General features: G+C 39.5%; 1 protein-coding gene across 1 annotated transcript in view; it reads left to right on the top strand.

Moving 5' to 3' along the window:
- The first annotated feature begins 6,063 nt into the window (after positions 1–6,063).
- The window catches only part of LOC136434146 (uncharacterized), a 166,700-nt gene continuing 148,536 nt past the window's right edge, over positions 6,064–24,227 (top strand). The window contains exons 1-10 of the mRNA XM_066426913.1: positions 6,064–6,532; positions 13,380–13,494; positions 17,561–17,648; positions 18,117–18,308; positions 18,867–18,975; positions 19,363–20,113; positions 20,354–20,784; positions 21,426–21,710; positions 22,288–22,447; positions 23,176–23,411. Of these exons, the coding sequence (XP_066283010.1) occupies positions 6,379–6,532; positions 13,380–13,494; positions 17,561–17,648; positions 18,117–18,308; positions 18,867–18,975; positions 19,363–20,113; positions 20,354–20,784; positions 21,426–21,710; positions 22,288–22,447; positions 23,176–23,411 (2,521 nt within the window). The 5' untranslated portion in view covers positions 6,064–6,378. The remainder of the gene's footprint in view (positions 6,533–13,379; positions 13,495–17,560; positions 17,649–18,116; positions 18,309–18,866; positions 18,976–19,362; positions 20,114–20,353; positions 20,785–21,425; positions 21,711–22,287; positions 22,448–23,175; positions 23,412–24,227) is intronic.

Here is a 24,227-nt window from a genome sequence, read left to right as displayed (position 1 = left end):
TAAAGAGATTGAATTTTAGACCGGAGCGCTGAATTGGTCTATAATGCTTTATAAGTATGGGTGGGGGGCGTAACTTTGGTCAGCTATTACTACCTAACCACGAATGAGAAAGTAAAATGATTTCGTTTCCTCAAATACCCGACAAGTGCCCTATCGTTTGAATGTAAAGTTTGAACATTCTGATAAAGAGATTGAATTTTAGACCGGAGCGCTGAATTGGTCTATAATGCTTTATAAGTATGGGTGGGGGGCGTAACTTTGGTCAGCTATTACTCCCTAACCACGAATGAGAAAGTAAAATGATTTCGTTTCCTCAAATACCCGACAAGTGCCCTATCGTTTGAATGTAAAGTTTGAACATTCTGATAAAGAGATTGAATTTTAGACCGGAGCGCTGAATTGGTCTATAATGCTTTATAAGTATGGGTGGGGGGCGTAACTTTGGTCAGCTATTACTACCTAACCACGAATGAGAAAGTAAAATGATTTCGTTTCCTCAAATACCCGACAAGTGCCCTATCGTTTGAATGTAAAGTTTGAACATTCTGATAAAGAGATTGAATTTTAGACCGGAGCGCTGAATTGGTCTATAATGCTTTATAAGTATGGGTGGGGGGCGTAACTTTGGTCAGCTATTACTACCTAACCACGAATGAGAAAGTAAAATGATTTCGTTTCCTCAAATACCCGACAAGTGCCCTATCGTTTGAATGTAAAGTTTGAACATTCTGATAAAGAGATTGAATTTTAGACCGGAGCGCTGAATTGGTCTATAATGCTTTATAAGTATGGGTGGGGGGCGTAACTTTGGTCAGCTATTACTCCCTAACCACGAATGAGAAAGTAAAATGATTTCGTTTCCTCAAATACCCGACAAGTGCCCTATCGTTTGAATGTAAAGTTTGAACATTCTGATAAAGAGATTGAATTTTAGACCGGAGCGCTGAATTGGTCTATAATGCTTTATAAGTATGGGTGGGGGGCGTAACTTTGGTCAGCTATTACTACCTAACCACGAATGAGAAAGTAAAATGATTTCGTTTCCTCAAATACCCGACAAGTGCCCTATCGTTTGAATGTAAAGTTTGAACATTCTGATAAAGAGATTGAATTTTAGACCGGAGCGCTGAATTGGTCTATAATGCTTTATAAGTATGGGTGGGGGGCGTAACTTTGGTCAGCTATTACTCCCTAACCACGAATGAGAAAGTAAAATGATTTCGTTTCCTCAAATACCCGACAAGTGCCCTATCGTTTGAATGTAAAGTTTGAACATTCTGATAAAGAGATTGAATTTTAGACCGGAGCACTGAATTGGTCTATAATGCTTTATAAGTATGGGTGGGGGGCGTAACTTTGGTCAGCTATTACTCCCTAACCACGAATGAGAAAGTAAAATGATTTCGTTTCCTCAAATACCCGACAAGTGCCCTATCGTTTGAATGTAAATATTGAACATTCTGATAAAGAGATTGAATTCTAGACCGGAGCACTGAATTGGTCTATAATGCTTTATAAGTATGGGTGGGGGGCGTAACTTTGGTCAGCTATTACTCCCTAACCATGAATGAGAAAGTAAAATGATTTCGTTTCCTCAAATACCCGCCAAGTGCCCTATCGTTTGAATGTAAAGTTTGAACATTCTGATAAAGAGATTGAATTTTAGACCGGAGCACTGAATTGGTCTATAATGCTTTATAAGTATGGGTGGGGGGCGTAACTTTGGTCAGCTATTACTCCCTAACCACGAATGAGAAAGTAAAATGATTTCGTTTCCTCAAATACCCGACAAGTGCCCTATCGTTTGAATGTAAAGTTTGAACATTCTGATAAAGAGATTGAATTTTAGACCGGAGCGCTGAATTGGTCTATAATGCTTTATAAGTATGGGTGGGGGGCGTAACTTTGGTCAGCTATTACTACCTAACCACGAATGAGAAAGTAAAATGATTTCGTTTCCTCAAATACCCGACAAGTGCCCTATCGTTTGAATGTAAAGTTTGAACATTCTGATAAAGAGATTGAATTTTAGACCGGAGCGCTGAATTGGTCTATAATGCTTTATAAGTATGGGTGGGGGGCGTAACTTTGGTCAGCTATTACTCCCTAACCACGAATGAGAAAGTAAAATGATTTCGTTTCCTCAAATACCCGACAAGTGCCCTATCGTTTGAATGTAAAGTTTGAACATTCTGATAAAGAGATTGAATTTTAGACCGGAGCGCTGAATTGGTCTATAATGCTTTATAAGTATGGGTGGGGGGCGTAACTTTGGTCAGCTATTACTACCTAACCACGAATGAGAAAGTAAAATGATTTCGTTTCCTCAAATACCCGACAAGTGCCCTATCGTTTGAATGTAAAGTTTGAACATTCTGATAAAGAGATTGAATTTTAGACCGGAGCGCTGAATTGGTCTATAATGCTTTATAAGTATGGGTGGGGGGCGTAACTTTGGTCAGCTATTACTACCTAACCACGAATGAGAAAGTAAAATGATTTCGTTTCCTCAAATACCCGACAAGTGCCCTATCGTTTGAATGTAAAGTTTGAACATTCTGATAAAGAGATTGAATTTTAGACCGGAGCGCTGAATTGGTCTATAATGCTTTATAAGTATGGGTGGGGGGCGTAACTTTGGTCAGCTATTACTCCCTAACCACGAATGAGAAAGTAAAATGATTTCGTTTCCTCAAATACCCGACAAGTGCCCTATCGTTTGAATGTAAAGTTTGAACATTCTGATAAAGAGATTGAATTTTAGACCGGAGCGCTGAATTGGTCTATAATGCTTTATAAGTATGGGTGGGGGGCGTAACTTTGGTCAGCTATTACTACCTAACCACGAATGAGAAAGTAAAATGATTTCGTTTCCTCAAATACCCGACAAGTGCCCTATCGTTTGAATGTAAAGTTTGAACATTCTGATAAAGAGATTGAATTTTAGACCGGAGCGCTGAATTGGTCTATAATGCTTTATAAGTATGGGTGGGGGGCGTAACTTTGGTCAGCTATTACTACCTAACCACGAATGAGAAAGTAAAATGATTTCGTTTCCTCAAATACCCGACAAGTGCCCTATCGTTTGAATGTAAAGTTTGAACATTCTGATAAAGAGATTGAATTTTAGACCGGAGCGCTGAATTGGTCTATAATGCTTTATAAGTATGGGTGGGGGGCGTAACTTTGGTCAGCTATTACTCCCTAACCACGAATGAGAAAGTAAAATGATTTCGTTTCCTCAAATACCCGACAAGTGCCCTATCGTTTGAATGTAAAGTTTGAACATTCTGATAAAGAGATTGAATTTTAGACCGGAGCGCTGAATTGGTCTATAATGCTTTATAAGTATGGGTGGGGGGCGTAACTTTGGTCAGCTATTACTACCTAACCACGAATGAGAAAGTAAAATGATTTCGTTTCCTCAAATACCCGACAAGTGCCCTATCGTTTGAATGTAAAGTTTGAACATTCTGATAAAGAGATTGAATTTTAGACCGGAGCGCTGAATTGGTCTATAATGCTTTATAAGTATGGGTGGGGGGCGTAACTTTGGTCAGCTATTACTACCTAACCACGAATGAGAAAGTAAAATGATTTCGTTTCCTCAAATACCCGACAAGTGCCCTATCGTTTGAATGTAAAGTTTGAACATTCTGATAAAGAGATTGAATTTTAGACCGGAGCGCTGAATTGGTCTATAATGCTTTATAAGTATGGGTGGGGGGCGTAACTTTGGTCAGCTATTACTCCCTAACCACGAATGAGAAAGTAAAATGATTTCGTTTCCTCAAATACCCGACAAGTGCCCTATCGTTTGAATGTAAAGTTTGAACATTCTGATAAAGAGATTGAATTTTAGACCGGAGCGCTGAATTGGTCTATAATGCTTTATAAGTATGGGTGGGGGGCGTAACTTTGGTCAGCTATTACTACCTAACCACGAATGAGAAAGTAAAATGATTTCGTTTCCTCAAATACCCGACAAGTGCCCTATCGTTTGAATGTAAAGTTTGAACATTCTGATAAAGAGATTGAATTTTAGACCGGAGCGCTGAATTGGTCTATAATGCTTTATAAGTATGGGTGGGGGGCGTAACTTTGGTCAGCTATTACTCCCTAACCACGAATGAGAAAGTAAAATGATTTCGTTTCCTCAAATACCCGACAAGTGCCCTATCGTTTGAATGTAAAGTTTGAACATTCTGATAAAGAGATTGAATTTTAGACCGGAGCGCTGAATTGGTCTATAATGCTTTATAAGTATGGGTGGGGGGCGTAACTTTGGTCAGCTATTACTACCTAACCACGAATGAGAAAGTAAAATGATTTCGTTTCCTCAAATACCCGACAAGTGCCCTATCGTTTGAATGTAAAGTTTGAACATTCTGATAAAGAGATTGAATTTTAGACCGGAGCGCTGAATTGGTCTATAATGCTTTATAAGTATGGGTGGGGGGCGTAACTTTGGTCAGCTATTACTACCTAACCACGAATGAGAAAGTAAAATGATTTCGTTTCCTCAAATACCCGACAAGTGCCCTATCGTTTGAATGTAAAGTTTGAACATTCTGATAAAGAGATTGAATTTTAGACCGGAGCGCTGAATTGGTCTATAATGCTTTATAAGTATGGGTGGGGGGCGTAACTTTGGTCAGCTATTACTCCCTAACCACGAATGAGAAAGTAAAATGATTTCGTTTCCTCAAATACCCGACAAGTGCCCTATCGTTTGAATGTAAAGTTTGAACATTCTGATAAAGAGATTGAATTTTAGACCGGAGCGCTGAATTGGTCTATAATGCTTTATAAGTATGGGTGGGGGGCGTAACTTTGGTCAGCTATTACTACCTAACCACGAATGAGAAAGTAAAATGATTTCGTTTCCTCAAATACCCGACAAGTGCCCTATCGTTTGAATGTAAAGTTTGAACATTCTGATAAAGAGATTGAATTTTAGACCGGAGCGCTGAATTGGTCTATAATGCTTTATAAGTATGGGTGGGGGGCGTAACTTTGGTCAGCTATTACTCCCTAACCACGAATGAGAAAGTAAAATGATTTCGTTTCCTCAAATACCCGACAAGTGCCCTATCGTTTGAATGTAAAGTTTGAACATTCTGATAAAGAGATTGAATTTTAGACCGGAGCACTGAATTGGTCTATAATGTTTTTCCTCAAATACCCGCCAAGTGCCCTTTATAATCGGCGCAACCCCTACGAATCCGGCCTTGTTTACAAAAATTACCCTTTGACCCCCTTCTTTACCTGATAATCACACAAAAACAGCAACTTTTGCAGGCCTACAGAAACCACAAACATGAATGAAAGTCTGATTTTTCAACTTGATAAGAAGGAAGAAACCCTTACCTGTAAAATCCAGCTCAAAAGTATCAACATATCTTGAAAAAAGCCCCTTTACAGCTACCATTACCAAAGGGTACCAAAACCTATTTCCATGGGCTAAAAGTTGGCCTTCTGCGCCTGCGTCGATTACTGGTGTCTCGCCTGTACTGTGAAACTCTACAGATGAGTAGACCCAGCCCATGAAATGCAATACTAGTATTTCTTATGTTTCAAAGCAGTTTCGACTAACGTTAGACGTTTTGAAATAGTGGTTACACGTTCTGAGAAAAACGGTGTACATTGATTGTACCTTGCTTGTCCCGACTTTGCCTGAAAGTCGATGATGATGTATACAAGTTAAGACTTCACATCGAATACGTATTGCATTGCACTAACTGCATATTCAAAACGGCTAGGGCCCGAGTTCGATCCTAGAGGTTGACTCCAGCTCGGACATGTTGTAAGGGATTGCATTCGTCATTTCGGATGGTGACATAAAGCCGGCGGCCCCGTGTATGAGGAAGCTTCAGGCATTGGCCTCAAGCGTCAAACCTCTTCACGTAAAAGACTTGAAAAGGCATCATGCTTCACCTCAAATGAGGATGCCTTGAAACGAAAATAAGCTCGCTCCTAAAGCTTAAAAAACTGAGCCTAAGGAAATGCGCCGGAGGAAATTGCCTTGGTGCCAGGCAACCCGTGACGTCACGATGCTCATTAATTATGCAAGTGGCCGCCATGAGCGTGAACAGTTTGAACGGGACCCTGTGGGAGGGCGGCTGGAACTAAACACGGTTTTTACTCATCTACAACCACGTTCAAACTTACTGAACTATTTTTCTACAAGTCAGGATCCTTATAGATTAGCGTAGGAAGTTTCAAGCAGGAGAAACGTGATTTGGACGTGCTACTTTGGAATAAGAAACTTGCTGTGAGACTCTACGCAGTGACCACTTCGACATGGCGGCTTGCTGTGGATGACAGCCCGCCTATCTTTTCCGTGTGGACCGACTCGGGTTGGGAACCTGCGACACCATGTCGTCTAAGGACTCTACAGATCCCCTCCGAACAGTTTGTACCAGTACCAGGTCCATGTGGAGGTTAGGACTGACGGTTGGAGGTGGGAGAAGGTTGGGAAGCCTTGTGGTGTGTTGGCTGGTCCTGGTCTTACTACTCTGTTGCACAACAGGTAAGACATCTGGAACACATTAAACATCACAGCTTATCATACGGTATCTAACATCAAACTTTTAAAGTGTATCTTAAAAGAAACCCATCCTTTTGACTTTCCTTACTAAATACAGCCCATATTAGTTAAAGTTCAGTTAGCAGTTTAGAATTAATAGAAATACCACAATGTTTCTCTTCATAATTTTTCCAAAACACACACTTGACGGGGAACTCTAGTGGATAAATACCTTAAAGTTTTACCAAATACACTTTCTGGTATTCAAGAAGAACATGTCAGTCGTTGTAATTATGTATTTTTAGTCATCCTCTTAGATTATACAAGTTAGAGTCACTAAGTGAATAAAGTTTATGAACAAGGAAGTGAAAACAATGAAAATGTAGGTGGGGGCAGGAAATTGGGATATTGGGTTTCATTTTTCTTTGTAACGTTTTGTGTTGCGACACACTTGTGACAAGTTCGACACAAATACATGATGTGGACATGATAAAATGTCCTGACAAGTTGAGGTTTGCCTAGCAATGTTAATCTTTCAACATGCTACATGGCCTTTCGATGTGGACATGAGAAAATGTCCTGACAATTTGAGCTTTGCGTAGTAAATTAAGTAATGTTAATCTTTACTGTTTGACTTAGAACATGCCAAAGTGTAAGCCAAGAAATTTGTCAATTTTATGTCTCTGGTTATTAGTTGAGTGACATACAACCACTTTGAGTAATTCACCAAAAGGGAGTGGCCTGTTGTAATTACTGTTACAAAACAAAATAGCAAGGAAGACTAATTACATCAAGGACATTATATAATGTCCTTGTTTGCAAGAAGGTAGACAGCACAAAATGCCTGTACTGTTCAAAATTCCTATTCTGCTCAAAATGTCTATAGATACTGTTCAAAATGTCTAAAGTGTTGAAATTGCTTAATATACTGTTCACAATGCCTATACCGGTACTGTTCAAAACGCCTATAATGTTCAAAATGCCTATACTGTACATAATCATTTTCATAACGATCAACAGTTGAGGAGTAATATTTTGTAGGAAGAAGTGAAATTTTTTATTAGTTGGTGTGTGCGTGCGTGTGTATTTCTGAACACAGTTGCAAAGAATTATTGGTAGGGGTGTGAAGTCTGCTATATGTGATTGCCCTGTTAAAAACAGTCTTCAGCAGACTTTGGATTTGATAATTGTTACAATTGTGTGTTTGGAGCCTAAAACTACGAAAGTTGAAAATTTTGATAGCTGTAACAAAGTATACGCTACCGCTGGTTGTGTATGTGCCATGTAATTATAAATATTCATTTGCAATGATACCATCGCACATAACAGGATATCTTGACTGTTTTATCTTTTAATTTTTTTTATCAACTACATGCTCAGATTTATGAGCTCAATGTCCAAAAAGTTCTCTTCAATATTTGCTTGGATATGGAGTCCCAAGGATTTTGGACCTGTTGTAACGATTGTCGTTTACAATAATATGAGAGAAAATATAGTTTTCATGTGCAGATCAACTAGTGTCTTATTTTACATTGCCAAGGGCTATAAAGACGTTACATTAAAAAACATATATGAAAATGAAGAATTTAAAGAATTTCATACTTTTTCTGGTAGTGACAGTAGCTAAAGTGTACTGAAAGCAACCTTTTGAATTCCCCCCATATTTTTATGATTTCTTTTTCTAGTTGGCGTCATCATATTCAAAAGTTAACAAGATATTTGGTTTTTGGCCTTTTGCCCTCTGCCATAAGTCACTGTAGTGCTCAACAATATGTCCAATTATGTCCAGTAATGCTTTTTAATTGGTGGTCAATCAGTTGGAAATTATAGCTGTTTTTGAAAGATTCTTGAATAGATAATATTTCTGACTGGTCTTACCTAATGATGATGATATGGAAGAATTCTCATAACAAAGAAAAATATTTACACAGTCCTAGGTATAAAATAGCTGCCCTTTGGCATAACACTAATTGTGGTCTTTTGTATCGGTAGTTTAGGTTGTACTGACAATCTGCCAAAATGTTGGCGAAACGAAATCTTTTAGGCTATGTTAATTTCATTAATTTTGTTCTTGATAAAAAGCATGGAAAAAAATTTCAGTAGTTATTAGTAGCTGGTAAAAAAACATGATAATCAGCTTACAGAACACCTGATACTGCAATACTTGTGAAAAGTGTGCTCGAAGTCCGTGATAGGATTTTCCAACAATGAAAATCAATAGTCATTGCACACATTGTGAGCACATGATGGCCATTCTCCTGACAAAAATCAATTTGTACAAAGTTACATTTGCAACCGTACTATGATAGAAATAGGTTCCCAATTACAAAGGACTAAGAAAAGAACACCGTAGAAATACATTCAGAAAGTGTTAAAGAAAGATGTCAGGTTTTATGCTACCTTTAAAAAGATGGTCACATTCACATGCTAATACAGTAATAGGTGGCCTCAAAACTTTGCTATACTTCATTTATGAGCTCAAGTATGATTGAATCATTAGTCAAGATTTCAAAACTAAATTTAAAGTAGTGATTTCTAGTTGCACATCAATTTTCAAGATCATCATATAACTTTATAAGCACCATCAAAAGGCATGTTGATGTGGGGATTTGAAATGATCTTAAACTGTTTTTCTGTAGATTTTTGGGTTTTTGAGTTAGGATCTGCTGGCATCCAGTTTGAATAACCAGGTGTGTGAGATCTGACCCTGTGTCAACAGATTACCGACAGGCTGGCTGTTTCTAGGGAAAGGTCTTGTGTTTTGGCTGGATAGATAAGATGTCCAAACAAACTGCCTTGCCAGGTACACAAGTGGAACTCAGTCTAACATTATTAAACACAATAGATGATGATCTATCATGTAACAAACTGTAAATTTGTTAAAACTGGTTATTAATATTTGAATGCCCTCTTCTACTGAAGGTCTAGATTTGAATGCCCTCTTCCAAGATTTGATAATACATGTATTTTAGTAGAATATCTTGGAAAGCAGGCTTGTAGCCTGAGTGTATATTTCCCTTCAAAGATTAATAAATGAAATGATATGAAAATTGATAGTATACTGTAAGTTCATTTATTTTCGTTGTGGTTTTATTTTGCGGTGTTTTAAATTTTCATCATGAAACAATTCTTTCGTAAATTATGTAGCCATACAAGGGAGACATAATATATTCATGGCGTCAAGAAATTGCGGTGGAGGGGTCACCGTAAAAACTAAATATAAAAATAAAACCACAGCAACGGTTCCAAGATATACAGTAAAAAGGCACAATATTGGCATTATGGGCAACAGTAGTTCTGACTGTTAAACATGACATCATGTGAACGGTTGTCTTTTGACTCCACTAAAGTTAAACAGGTGGTTCGGTAAATAGTCTTGGAGCTAAATGTAGGTAATGCATATTGACCATGCACTTGTACTTCATTGTTGCCCCTGACATGTGTAAGCCAACAGCCAGGTGTGAAGGCCAGTGGTAAAGCCTTGTTCTGATAAACCATTTTGAAAATGTACAGTAAGGCCACACCAATTTAATTTCTTTGTCAACAGATTTTTATTTTAATAGCAAAAAAAAATTCCATAAATTTAAAGACAGAAGGCTGGGGTGAAAACTTGCACCTGACCCTGTTCACTCCCTGAAACTGTGTGCATCAAAGTACAGAATTTCCTCTGAGATTTTCAAGTTGATTTTGGAATTTAGCAGTTAAAAAAAAATTAAATTGGTGTGGCCTAAACAATAGATGTGAATTTGACTCCTAATAATACTAATATTGTTTTCTTTACATCAGACAGAATATTTGTAGTGAGTATACTCATAGGAAAGTCACTTGTCCGATTATTACAGACCAGCTCTACATAAAGACTACCTGGCCAATGCCACAGCTTTTTTATGGTGTCTTAGATTTTATGGTTCCCATTGACACAAGCATTAAGAATCTACATGTATAGTGACCACCTGTCCACATAGACCAGATTTTAGTGAGTCCCCTGAGCAGTCTTCTTGGGCAGTTTCGTCAGTATTGACAGCTGCAAGAGCCAAATTTCATGTTTTACTCACCCTCGGTCAATTGACTGCCATGACAGATAGCACTTATCTAATCAGTGCGCCCTACATACCGTTGTCGTTGGCTACATAGCAATCCTGCTTGGAGTGGTTCGAGAACATTTCAGTGTGTGTTGTCGCTTGTTGTGTTCAACTGTTTTGACTTCAACTCAAACATGACTGGCAGAATTGTATGTTGTTCGTTCCAAACATTCTGTGTTTTACAATAGTTTATATACACAAAGTGATGTTTGGCTAGAGATACATAAACAGAAAGTGATCTCTTACTTCTTTGGGTTTCCTTCTCTCTTGTTATTGCTTCCTGACCAATATGATTTAAGGTTTGACGTGGGACCTTAAATCATGTACATGTATAACTGTGGTATGAATGAGGAGATTAAAAAATTTACACGTTTTGGGCTGTTTTCTGCCCTCACTGACTTCATAAATACATTTATCCCAAATTGGCATAAATTTGCCAAGAATTTTAGACTAGTCTTCTCTTTAGTGTTAGGACTCCCTTGTGGGTTCTGGTATACTGTAAACGCATTTAAATGTGTGTGGTTGTAATTTCGCTGTAGGGAGAAAATGGAGTGTTCACGGTGGTTTTGAGTTTGCCTTTGAGACGATAATAGATGGGGGTAGGAGGGCAAAAGAATTTGTGGTGGTTTTAAGGTCGCGGTGAGGAGCTTACCGCGAAAGCCGCAAACATAAAACCACAGTGAACATTTTTGCATTTACAATATGTGCTATTTTTACATGTATGACATGCTAGTACTTTGGGGTTACACTTGTTGCATGCAAGAAAGAAAGAAGAAATTTTTTCGAAAGAATCAAGTCTAGAACGATTTGTTATCATGACCGAGCAAATCTTTCATTCAATAAGGAGGCATTTGTTTAAGATGCATATATGAAATTAAATCTAACATTGTTCATAGTGCTGAACTTGTTTGACTCAAACTAGCACAATGTACAATATGTCATATAAAGTTAGGATCTTATCCTTATTCTACTGTCAGACCTGATAAAGTTTGTTGGTATGGACACATGAAAGTATTTATCACCATGGTATAACTGGAACAGTTACTATACTTAATGACTGTTTATCAGGTTGCCTGGCAACTGTTCTGTTGATATTCAAGCTTTTGTATTTGATGGTTCTGGGCCAGTGATTTCAATTTTACAGCTGTGTGCCCCAAAACATATCTGGTAAAAGTAAAATACAAGCAACAAGTAGTCATTATGAATTTTTTTTCTTTGTTTCCTGTACTTTGTGATTCGTAAGGCCACATCAACCTAATTTCTTGGTTATCGTATGTTATTGAAAATTAAATATGAAAATGAAATTCTTAATGTGCTTGACCAAAATGCCACCACAGGAGCTACAAGCATACAAGCATGGTTAACCTTTCAAAGAAGACATTTCGAACTTCAAGTACATAATGATTGATAAATGAAAAAGAATGGTGACGTGAAAGTAAATTCTGCAAATTGGTACACACTTACTGACTTAGCAGGATAATTAAACAATTCATCATCAATATCATCATCATCTGTCGACCCTGGGGAGATGGCTTTGTATAACATGCTGTCTGATGTGTTCACTCAAACATATATTAACTTTCCTTTTGTGTAAAGGCTAAAGCTAGTCTGTGTAATGCATACTCTGCTGTCCAAGCCCCTCCTCGCAAAGGGGCTGACCTGTGTTCGGCGTCTGTTATAAGCGTGATTCAATCAGACTAGTCTAAAGCAACCTCCCTTAGAATTATGGAGTTTTAAAGCTGTACCCAGGAGCTGTTTTTTTTACTGTCCATTAGAAGGACCTTGTCAGTAGACTTAGCTGTCATTGTCTTACAAAGCCTTGTTGGGTCTGCTAAGAATACAGGACTTACAAAAGAATAAGGACCGTGAACAATTATGGCGCAGTATTACTTTCCACAGTAGGATGTTATGATAACAGTGTTAACATCCTTTAGTATCACCCAAGAAAGTACTCGCCTACATTTAGTGTTTTGTGCTGTTAAGTGTTCTTTTCAGAAGGAAATTATTTCAAGTTTATTTATCTAAGAGAAAACATCTAAAACACCTGTGCTGGCTGCACAATGTTTTCATCCAAACCTATAGTGTCATAACTGTTATATTACTTGATTTATAGGTCATGATATATCAATTCTCTCAGTAAAGAGTTAAGCCTTTTTCAACACTAAACTGTACATTGATTAACCTAGAACACAGATTAGATATAATATTGAACGTTGGTGACAGGAATTAGATATGTATAACAAAGTTGCCTTTTTTCCTATGCCTGAATCATCTTCAACAGTAATGAATTCTATTTTCTAGAATTGAAAGAAAAGTCACCTCAGAGAGTTTTTGAATTTACAGCTAATAAGTCCATGCTGATATCATTATATGGATGACATCCACGCGTGTATCAATTTTCTTTCCATTTCCTAAAAAAGTTTTCGACCAAACTGTAAATCGTACAAGACAGGCTGCCAAATGATCCAATGTATTCCGTAGATTGCAAAAAAAATGAGAAAACGGTGCTAATGTCGTTGAATGCCAAGATTAATTCCAAGTCAAAGAAGAAGATGTGAGGAAATGAAAATGGAAAATCTATTATTCGGTATACCATGCTCTGTGTGTTTGCTCATTTGTTCATCCTTCCTTTTTTTTGCCAAACTTTTTTTGTTCGCATGCTCGCATCAATTTTAGGTTTCCCAGAGTATATCATCCATATAATCAAATCAACATGGGTAGTCCAGTGATGTGTGATTAATTTTTGTACGTCTCTTCCTGTGTTTCAGAAACGTCAGCGCAGTGTGACTGTAGCACAAACTGTAGCTGTTCCTTTGCCAACTGTACTGCTGGTCAGTACTGGAACGACTCTGCAGGATGTGTCACCTGTCCTGCTGGCTTCTTGTAAGTACTCTGACTTTGTTCAAAGACATTAATCAATCTCTACAACTGGATATATGATACGGAGATTATCTGGATGTTTCGAGTGACATCAAACACTTTTCTTCAGCATCAATTGAAGGAAATCTCTGTGTCTTATCCAGTTATTAAGAGATTGGTTTCTGTCTTAGATATTGTTTACCAGTCCTGGATGTCTAACCTTCATCAACGTATACTCTGACCTTAGTGCGAACTGTGGACGTTTTTCTCCCACATAGATCCCAGGTTTACAACTCATTATTATACTGGGAAGGTAATGATAATACTGAAATGCATGTTAAATGCACAGATGAACACACATGATCTTATGGATGCAAAACATCAAAAGCTGAAACATTTAGAAATGCTGTATACTAACATGTACTAAAGAACAACCCTTAGAAAGAGCTAAACCATTTTTCCAATTCTCCAAGCATCCCATTACACCACACCAAATGAAGTCTTGTCATGTTTATAAGGTGTATTTAATCTCATTCACCTCTTCCTGACTAATGACATTCTGATGACTGTATAATAATGTGGGTGGAGCACCCAGTGATTACCACACATATGATAATGAAGCCCTATAGACTACTACAGTATGGCACTGAGATGCAAATTCACATTGCAAGATAAATTGATATCCCACTGTGTTACAATAAAGAGTTCAAATGGCTGTGCTTACCAACTGTATTTCTCATGGTTGGTTGGTTGGTGAAAAGCTTGATTCTAAAAGTTATCAATTGATATTAATGACTTTGTACCTGTAAAAAAGAAACTGTTAAGAGCTGCAAATTACAGTGTGACCTATAGACTAAAAGAATCCAACACGCTTATCGAGAAGAGTAGGGGTGGCCCGGTGTGCTTGGCCAAAAACGCGAGCCGTAGCGAAGCCACATTGCACTACCACTAGCTTTATATATATATATAGTCAGTCAGTCTAAAAGACTATGACAACTGCACAAAAAGTCAAACGCTGATGGTATTGGCAATTCACCACTAGCTTTATAGCTACTTGAAAAAGCATCATGCTTCACCTCAATTTAGGATGCCTTGAAACAACGAAAACATTGCGTAACTTCAGCTTCATTGAACTGCTCTCCTAAAGAAAGGCTATCTTCTTTTCCCCAGGTATTCTACCTGTCTGGTCAGCTCTGTAATGGCATTTTAAATACTCAGACCAAATTAACTGGTACGATGATGCATTTCAATTGATACCATGAATAATTGAAGTTGTCTTATCCTATCATATTTCAAGTTCTTTAATAATTCATGCAGACTTCTAAGTCGTTTGCTATAATCCTCATCACTACATTTTTGAGAGGACTGTATGATGCGTTATAAGCGATGTGTCATTGGGCCACACCAATTCTATTTGTTGATTCTCGGATTTTTTCAGAAAAAAATTGGAGGGACAGAGTGAAAAGAAAAATTGAAAAAAATGTTTGGTTAAGATAAGGGTTTACATAACGTAAAGAATAAGTGGATTATTCAAGTTTCAGCTTTGTTTGGCTCATTTTATGCAATGCACCCCTTTCTTTGATCTAGTACTATAATTTCAGTAACAAAATTACATTTTGCCATGTAATATATGGATTGATATTGAGTAATAGTTTTGATGAATAAAAAGTTATAACTTACAATAAAGTGTGACCACAGTTTTTAGGTACTAGTATGTGCAGGCCTTTATAATCTATTTTGGTGGCTATTGAGTTTTCAAACTGAACAAATAGTAAAATCGTGAGTACAAATTTGTGAATGGGAATAGTGACCCAATTTTTTTTCTTTTCAAAATGGAAAAAACAGGAGAGGCGATTCCGAGAAGCAACCAAAAAAATTCACCAAAATGTAACACAAAATTATTTTTTCACTTCTTGATGAATGTTTGCATGAACAAGACTTTCCCAAAGCCTGTGCTGTCACAGTTGAGAGCCCCCTTAGTCTGACATCGGCTCCTTTGATCTATCTAGGGTTGGCCGCATACCTCGCCTTTGTCCAACTGCACGTTATCGTGACAGCGTTGCTTGTTGTTTGCCCGTTGGTGTGGTAACTAACAAAGTTAACAATCCGCCTTTGTTTGTTCTGTGTCAACCGCCTCAATGCAAATTGCGACCACCTGTTTGTTTTGTTGAGGATGTGACGTCTTGCACGGGGGTTTAAGCATGGGTTTTGAAGGGTATATTGCGGAAAATTGAGCCATAAAATTCTAAATGCCAGTACTGATATACTGCATATCACAGGTAGTGTGTACACTACTGTAAATCTTAAAATGTTCGTGATGGTTTTATTTTTGCAGTTAAACATACCATGAATGTACCCGGTACCTTTCCAATGTACATGTATGACTGTACTTACAGAGTTGTTTCAACCACAAACTTAGTACACCACGAAAACTCCTTTCCTCTCCTAGTGAAATAATTGAGTCTCCACAAAAATAATTCAATTTGCAGTGCTAAGGAGGTCAGCCTTATACAAGTTTTATACAAAGTGCATTCGGGACAGGTGGATGGAAGGACTTGTCAATACACAATTGTCTCGGGATTAACACAATTATTTGCTGACATTCAACAAAATCAAATAGGAAACCACCAAGAGTGAAATAAAAGTGTTGTAACTTCTGCTGAGAAATATTCTGACTTCTCTAAGTTTGATTTTAACATCTGAAAGCTGGACAGCCTTTTCCAGTATGGTAACGGTGACATTCTTCTAAATACCAGATAATCTTCAGTTTAAGAAAAATGTCTCAAAGTTTTCTTTTACTTTTTTTTAGCTCATTTCTGATGTCAAAATACCAATAGGGAAGTTCTACAGGTCTATTTAGTTTAGGTACATGTAGAAAATTACATGGTATTGTCATGCACTTATATAAAAGCCATGCAGGGCTTGTAGATTGTTTTTCTTACTCAGTGTCCAGGATTTTTTGCCTTAAAGTCTTTCATCTGCAGAGATTTATAAAGATCAAACCCATCAAAGCTCTGCTTGAGACCAAAGGCCCAATACTGGTTGTTACATGTAAAGTGCCTTCACCGGCAAGACTGTTAAAGTAGCACTTTCCTTTCTTGCTGTTTATAATGACAAGGCAGGGTGTAAAGTGTAAAGCATAATTGGCTGCATTTAGTTCTATGTAATACCAAGGAGGTTCAATCTTATACTTGGTACCCTGAATTTACCGTAAAATGTAATGAAGATATTATTCCTAATGCGTGATCAACATTTGATATTGTCCAAAAGCGACAGGTGTCAGGTTGTCCCAGTGTCCGCAGTACTCAGTATCGAGTTACAGTCACACATCGCTTCCACCATCATGATAACCTTTGAACTCAAATAGTGCCATGTTGATGTGATTCTGCAATTCTGTTCAGATATGGGGGCATTACTGGTGAAATACAAATATGTCTGAATATCCAAGTTATGCATTCATTTTGTCATAATATACAAGTGTATTCAAATATCTAAACATGATCTCCGGGCCACCCAATTTCTGGATGTTAAACTTATCTGTACTCCACCCAAATCTAACTTAGAAAATCGGTGGTTGACAAAGTATAAAAAGATTACTATTGTTTCATAGATCTACATGTACAAGAGAGGGTGATTTGGCAATTTTTGATAAAAAATGTAGATTCAATCAATCAATCAAAAATGGGTTATCATTCCACATACCTGGAAGAACTACATGTAGGCTAAATTGCCTCTATTGTTATATTGCCATTATAAGGTCATACATATGCTATATGAATTAGTATGAAACTCTTTCTAAAAACACTCATTTCGAAATCAACAGTACCATTACTAATACTATTACTAGCTTTTAAAAATACTGCTACGTTTAAAAACCCAGACATACATGTACAACATTAAGCCCATTAATCATAACATAATTCTGGTATGAATCGGTAAATAGTTGTAATTCTGAACAAAGAAATGTTGTACACTGTAATAGTCAATTTTTGCATGGAAGGGGCATTTGATTAGATGCTATGGAGAGTGAATGGAGAATGAAATGTGCTTTCTTGCATGTCTAATATTTGGATATCCCTCTGCGTTTCAGCTGTATCGGTGCATCTGAATCCCCCACACCATGTGCAATAGGACAGTATTTGAGTAGTACTGGAGCATTTGATATTGCGGAATGTATGGTGAGTAGTATTCGCCTTCCACAGTTACAGAACTGATTTTAACTATTCAAAAGAATCATCAGAGCACTTTAAAAACCTGGTAGTACTGCAAATATCTGATACAATACAATGCAAAAATGTCTGAATGTCAATGATGTTTATTTTCTGCTGGAGTTTGCTACACTGAACATCATCAGAAATAAATTTCTATGAGAGTTTACATGTACTGTGCAATCATAAACTATGTATAGTTTTCGTGTTTGAGGAGAGTCACACCTTGTGCACATTTAAGATCCCACTGCACTTATCGAAAAGAGTATGGGTCCTTCCAATTGTGAGTGGATCAAACCGCACAGTACGGTCTTACTGTCAGTGTGTACTAAAACTGTACAAAACTGGAGTGTTACACGGTTTACCAATCATGAAAAACAAACGTATGCCATTATGATAGTATTTCTGAAACAAGATGTTTGTTACAAATTGTTGTAGGCATGTCCAGCTGGCCACATCAGCAGTGAAGGGTCAGTGTCCTGTACCCTGTGCCCCGCCGGCTACAGTTGTAACACCAGCTCGGTGCTGACCACTGCCTGTGGGACGGGGACATACTCCCTGTCCGGAGAGATGACCTGTAACACCTGTCCTACAGGAAGGATATGTGCTGACCCTGCACAGTCTCCACAGGTAATGCTCTTTTCTTTTTTGTGACATCCTTTTGATAATCATGAGTTTTGACAAGTTGTTTGTGTTATGAACTTTGCCTGAGGAGGGATTTCCACATTCATTATACGTCAGGGCTTAGATACTAGGTGCATGTGCACTTTTATATTACCCAAAATTGACTGGATGCACCTATCTACATAGTATGTTCTTGACATCTAAGTGTCAGGAGAAAAAGATAAACCTTTGTTGTCTCATTCAGACATTAGAATTTTGAAGTTAGCTATAATAGAATTTTGCAATCTTTCAAATCTTGAGATTGTGTTGATGGGTTTTGGTGACAGTTTTTACTTTATTTCATGTAGACCCAGAATGTTTTCTGTGCACCCAAACTTTAACATTTCGTAAACCTTTTCCCAAAATGAATTATGAGCCCTGTCTATATAACAAATAGAAGTGATGGAATGAAACACAGGTCTGAATGCTATCTGACAGAGAGCAAAATTCCCAGACTAGATCTGACTCAAGTCCGATTGCCAACCCCAATCTGAGTGTTTCATATAAATTGTTGCCTGTACCCAGGACTGTGGAGGAGGCCAGATGCCTGGTGCGGGTCAGACGTCGTGTGTTGACTGTCCTGCAGGGCAGTATTCCTACAACACCAGCATGGAGTGTCAAACATGTCCTAAAGGTGAGAACAACGGACACACTGCAGAGGTCTTAACTATCCATTCTTAAGTAAGAGCAAAAGTATATAATAAACTTCCTGGCATGTTTGACCAATTGCTGATGTCATGTATCGGTAAAGACACATGAGTTTACATTCGGCAGTGATTGGTCATTATTGATCCTGAAGAAGGCGACAGTGGTCATAGGTATGATGATGGAAGAAAGTTTAACATTGCATTAAGAGCAAAAACTGTTTGCTGTATTTAAAGACCTCTTAGTAAAGTACTGAGAAGGCCTGATGTCATATAATATTAAAGAAGTAAAAAGTGGCAACTTCAAATGAATATGCCTAAAGCTGATCATTTTGAATAATATTGCTTAACCCTTGAATGTTTTTGTTTTTCTTAAGGTCACTACTGCCCAACAAATGCGACCATTGAACCCAAGGCGTGTCCGGATGGTCACTATGCCAACAGCACTGGCAGTACTGAGTGCAGTGAGTGTCCAGCCGGCTACTCGTGTGCTGACCCCTCGGGATCCCCTCAGCAGTGTTCGACGGGCACGTTTAGTTCACCCGGTGCCGCCGCTTGCGAGATCTGCTCTGACGGAACGTACGCGGACGCTGTAGCGTCTACAGTCTGTGCCGCGTGTACCGCTGGTCACTACTGTTCAGACAGGACCCAAGCCCAGAAGTGTCCAATGGGAACGTACAGCATCGGGGGCACGGGGAGCTGTAACGCAACATCGTGCGTCGCCTGTCCCGATGGTGAGTACACAGATACAGAAGGATCCTCACACTGCACAGAGTGTCCTGCGGGATACGAGTGTTCCAATAAGACTCAGCCGACGCCATGTGCCGCGGGAAAGTACAGTAGTGCGAGTGCCATCATGTGCTTGGACTGTGCAGAGGGAAGGTATGCGAACAGTACCAACTCTACCCAATGTGAGCCGTGCCCCGCAGGCTACGAGTGTTCAGATAAGACCCAGCCCCTGGAGTGTATGGAGGGAACCTACAGCGGTGGTGGCACGTCCTCATGTGCTACGTGCCCCGATGGTCAGTTCACCAGTGTTCCTGCGTCCAGCGAGTGCGAGGAGTGTCCGGCAGGGTATCACTGCGAGGACAAGACACAGCCTCTGGCATGCCCCGTGGGGGAATACAGGTGAGGGGATGGTGGAAACCCACCACACTTATCAAAAATGGTAGGGGTTCTTCCCGGTGTGAATGGATGAAAACCGTTTGGGCTGAATTGGGGTAGGGAATTTCCTGAGCAGCTTTGCATAAATGCAAGAGTTATGATCAACCAAAATCCCGGGTCTCAACTTTTTGTTTAGGTTTAGATTGAATTCTGTGTGTACTGTACAAATGTTGACCATGTCGTTTGTCTGCTCCTTTCCAACAGTACCAACGGCTCCCTATCCTGCTCCCCTTGCCCTGACGGACAGTACGCCAACGGCACAGCATCCACGCGGTGTGACGATTGTCCCGCAGGCTACCAGTGTTCCAACAGAACCCTCTCACCCCAGCCCTGTCCAGTAGGAAAGTACAGCACAACACAATCAACATCATGTAACGACTGTCACGACGGAAAGTACGCCAACGATACCGGCACGGCGCAGTGCCTGGACTGTCCGGCAGGATACCAGTGCTCCGACAAGACCGCCTCTCCGCAACCCTGTCCGCAGGGAAAATACAGCATGGCGCTTTCCACGTCGTGCTTGGACTGTGCAGACGGGATGTATGCAAACGTCACGGGTTCGGAGCAGTGCCAGAATTGCACGGCTGGACACCAGTGCTCAGATAAGCCTCTCGCCCCTCAGCTTTGCCCAGCAGGTAATGTTAACGTTGTTGTACTTGCAAAGTCGCTTGCTTTGTTGGCTACTATAGCAGGGCAGTCTCCAGGACCTGTCCCTCTGTCCCAGGCGGAAATTTGTTTTTATGTGAAAGAAACTTTCACTAATCTGTCCAAAAAATGACATGAATTTCTGCAAGCTTAAAGTGATGGATTTAGCAATGAAAATCAACAGCATGGGCTCCCAAACAAATAGTAGGACAGAAATGAATTAAAAGCTGCAGACAGCCTTGGCTGGTAGTCTCTTCTGCATTCTTCACTTTGTCTTATACTAGTCCATTCACTGTGTATTTTGCTCAGTGAATGGTTAAGGCTTTGCAGTAGGAACTTGATATCTATCACAGTCATCCACTAAAATCTTCTGCACATAAATATGTCAGGTTTACATTGTACATCTGATCTCTATATATGTACAGAACAAAATGCATAATGGGGCTGCTGCTTCATTTCAAGCTAGAAGGTACAATTCATAATCATCATCTACTAGTTTCTACATCAGATTCTGTAGTTTTTTTAAAGTCTGGTAGCTGCATTCAGTCTTTCTTCATCTTCTTCCACTGTGATTTGCATCTTGCGAGCTCCCTTAGGACCAACTGTCATGTTATAAACTCTATACACTCAGGTACATACAGCCCATCTCTGGCGACGGCCTGCATATCATGTCCTGATGGGGAGTATGCCGACTCGGAGGGATCGGAGCGATGTACAGAGTGCCCGGCTGGGTCGGAATGTTCCGACAAGACCCAGGCTCAGTCGTGCCCGACGGGGAGGTACAGCGAAGCAGGGATGACATCATGTTTGCTATGTCCAGCTGGTTATATGTGCAGCAACTCCACCAACCCTGTTCTGTGTACAGCCGGCAGCTACGCACGCAACGGCAGTGATGCCTGTTCTCCTTGTGGAAATGGTAAGGCAGATCTTCCAGTGTGCACGACCCCATTTCAATATGTTTTATTTTCAACAGCCAAATGAAAACTGAGTTTCCTGTGAAATGCATAAAAGTTTAATATATGGTTTTAATTTTGCGGCAGGGAGAAAATAGAATGTTCGCGGAGGTTTTAAGTATGCATTTGAGACAGTTGTAGACAGGGCAAAAAAAATTGTGGTGGTTATGAGATGCGCCGAAGAGCTTGCAAAATATGCAAAGTTTAACATAATACCGCCGCAAGCATTTTTCATTTACAGTATTTGGATTATATGGTCTATGGATTTATTAGAACTTCAATGTAATCTATATCTTTGTTGTATTTTGATGAAGGATGAAAAGTGAAAGCAGCGGGTTGATTTGAGTTTTTCATGAAGAAATAACGGCTCAAAGCAAACAAAAAAACAAACAAACAAGAATTTAACCAACCTGTCAAGAGTTATAGAAAGCCTATTAGAATTTGTATGAGTGTAGTAACTTATTATCAACAACAAAATTGATGATTGGTTGTTGCACATGTAACTTTTAAGTGATTGACAACTCATGTTGACTATATTAGGGACCTTCTGCCCATCTGATGGAACCACGGAGCCTATTGGGTGTGCCACTGGTTACTATGCCAACCAGACGGGCCTGTCCGCGTGTGAGGAGTGTGAGGCCGGGTACAGATGTGCAGACCCGGCACTAGACCCAGTTCCCTGTGATGATGGGTACTACAGGTATGTATGAAGGCTAGACAACCAGGTAGTATATTACATAATACAAAATAAATCTGGTATAGAATATAACATAATGCAAAATTAATCTAACAAATGGATAAGTTCTCAGTAACATCTGTTCTCCTTATGAAAATAATGTAAGGCACTTGCGCTTGGAGTTAAAGAGAATTTTAAGTTAAAATGGGGCATTCTGGGGCTTCCTGAGGGACAAAATTACTATCAGACAGGTCAAAATAGAAGACTGTTTCCACATGTGACAATAGTATAGCATCCTTGGTCAATCAGAATTTTATGCTTGTCAAAGGATCTGCTCCCCACGGTAAGTTTAAGTTAAAATCCTCCCACACCATAAGGTGTATAGGGCGGTGCCCATCCCTATTTCATAGCCCTGGACCACACTGTGGTGCAATCACTGCAGCAGGGGGCTATTCCACTGGCAGTGGAGTGTGTTTAACTTCCATACTGTTTCAGAAGTATGTACCATTTTTATAAAGTCTTTGGTATGACTCAATGCGCCTCTTGTCCAGAGGTGTCCTACCCGGGGCTTGAACCCGGGCCTTCTGGTCCAAGTAATTTGAACCAGATGTGGCTAGTAACAGAAGCGCAGACCACTACACCACAGGGACACCCCTCCCCACGGTAAGGGGCGCATGGTTATGGCATGATGGCGCAGCGCCCTTGTTTCCCACTTTAGAAAAAGCCCTGAATTAACTATTTCTTTTCTTCAGCCTGGGAGGTGCGACATCCTGCCTTCTCTGTCCTTCTGGTCACGAGTGCGCCGACAAAGGCCAAAGCCCGTCCCAGTGTACTGCCGGGACCTACTCTAGCAGTGGCTCCAGCCAGTGTACCCCCTGCGAGGCAGGGTACCAGTGCCCCATCGCAGGCTTGGAGACCCCAGAACCTTGTCCTGATGGACACTATGCTAATGAGACGTCAACTACAAATTGCACGCTTTGTCCAGAAGGTATGACGCAGTGTATCTGTTTTTAGATGTGTAATATAATTATGTTTAGCCATACCTAATATGGCTCAACATATTGTTTTTGTTCACGTTCTTCTTCTTCTCCTTCTTCTTCTGCCAAATCTTCAAATGGATTCAAGTCTGCCATTTTTGAATCAACCGACCTGAAATTTGGCATGGAGGTAAAGAAGGCAAATACCCTCCTGCGATTTTTTCATTTTTTTGGAACAGGCCTGAAAATCATTTTTATGGAGGTTTTTTTGGGCATTTTTAGACAAAATTTAAATTTTGGGCTCCTGTTGCCTGGTTTTACAAGCAAATGACCTGACATTCGGTATAAGGGTGCCTTGAACATGTCCCTACAGGATTTCTGTTGTACATCACTTCAAAATGCTTCATTTGGGGGACTTTTGGACCCATTTTCAGACCAAAAACAGGCCAAAAGTGGTATCCCCGTTCCATGTTCTATTTGCTGCTGGCCAAGGAATCCATGTTCTATCTAAGGATCCCTGCATTCCATTTGCTACTGGCCAAAGAACGCGTGTTCTATTTAGGTCACCTGAGGTCATATTGCAGGAACATACGCAAGCCTTTGCAGTAAGAAGCTCTTGGGGTCTCGAAGAACTTGTAGAGAGAATTTTTTTTGCACGGGTGATTTTGGAACAGTCAATTTATGCATCGGGAGGGAGATTGGTGAAGTATGATGCTCTCGCAAATGTTGCCTTTCTACATGCAGTTAATATTTCGATTTGCCCAGGTATTATTTTGGGACAGCCCACTTCTTGCATGGGGAGGAGTATGGCTAAACATGCTGTATTT

This window comes from Branchiostoma lanceolatum, chromosome 4 (genome assembly GCF_035083965.1).
Source record: "Branchiostoma lanceolatum isolate klBraLanc5 chromosome 4, klBraLanc5.hap2, whole genome shotgun sequence".
Classification (NCBI taxonomy): domain Eukaryota; kingdom Metazoa; phylum Chordata; class Leptocardii; order Amphioxiformes; family Branchiostomatidae; genus Branchiostoma; species Branchiostoma lanceolatum.
The sequence above is the reverse complement of the archived record's forward strand: the minus strand, read 5'-3'. Positions and strand labels throughout refer to the sequence as shown.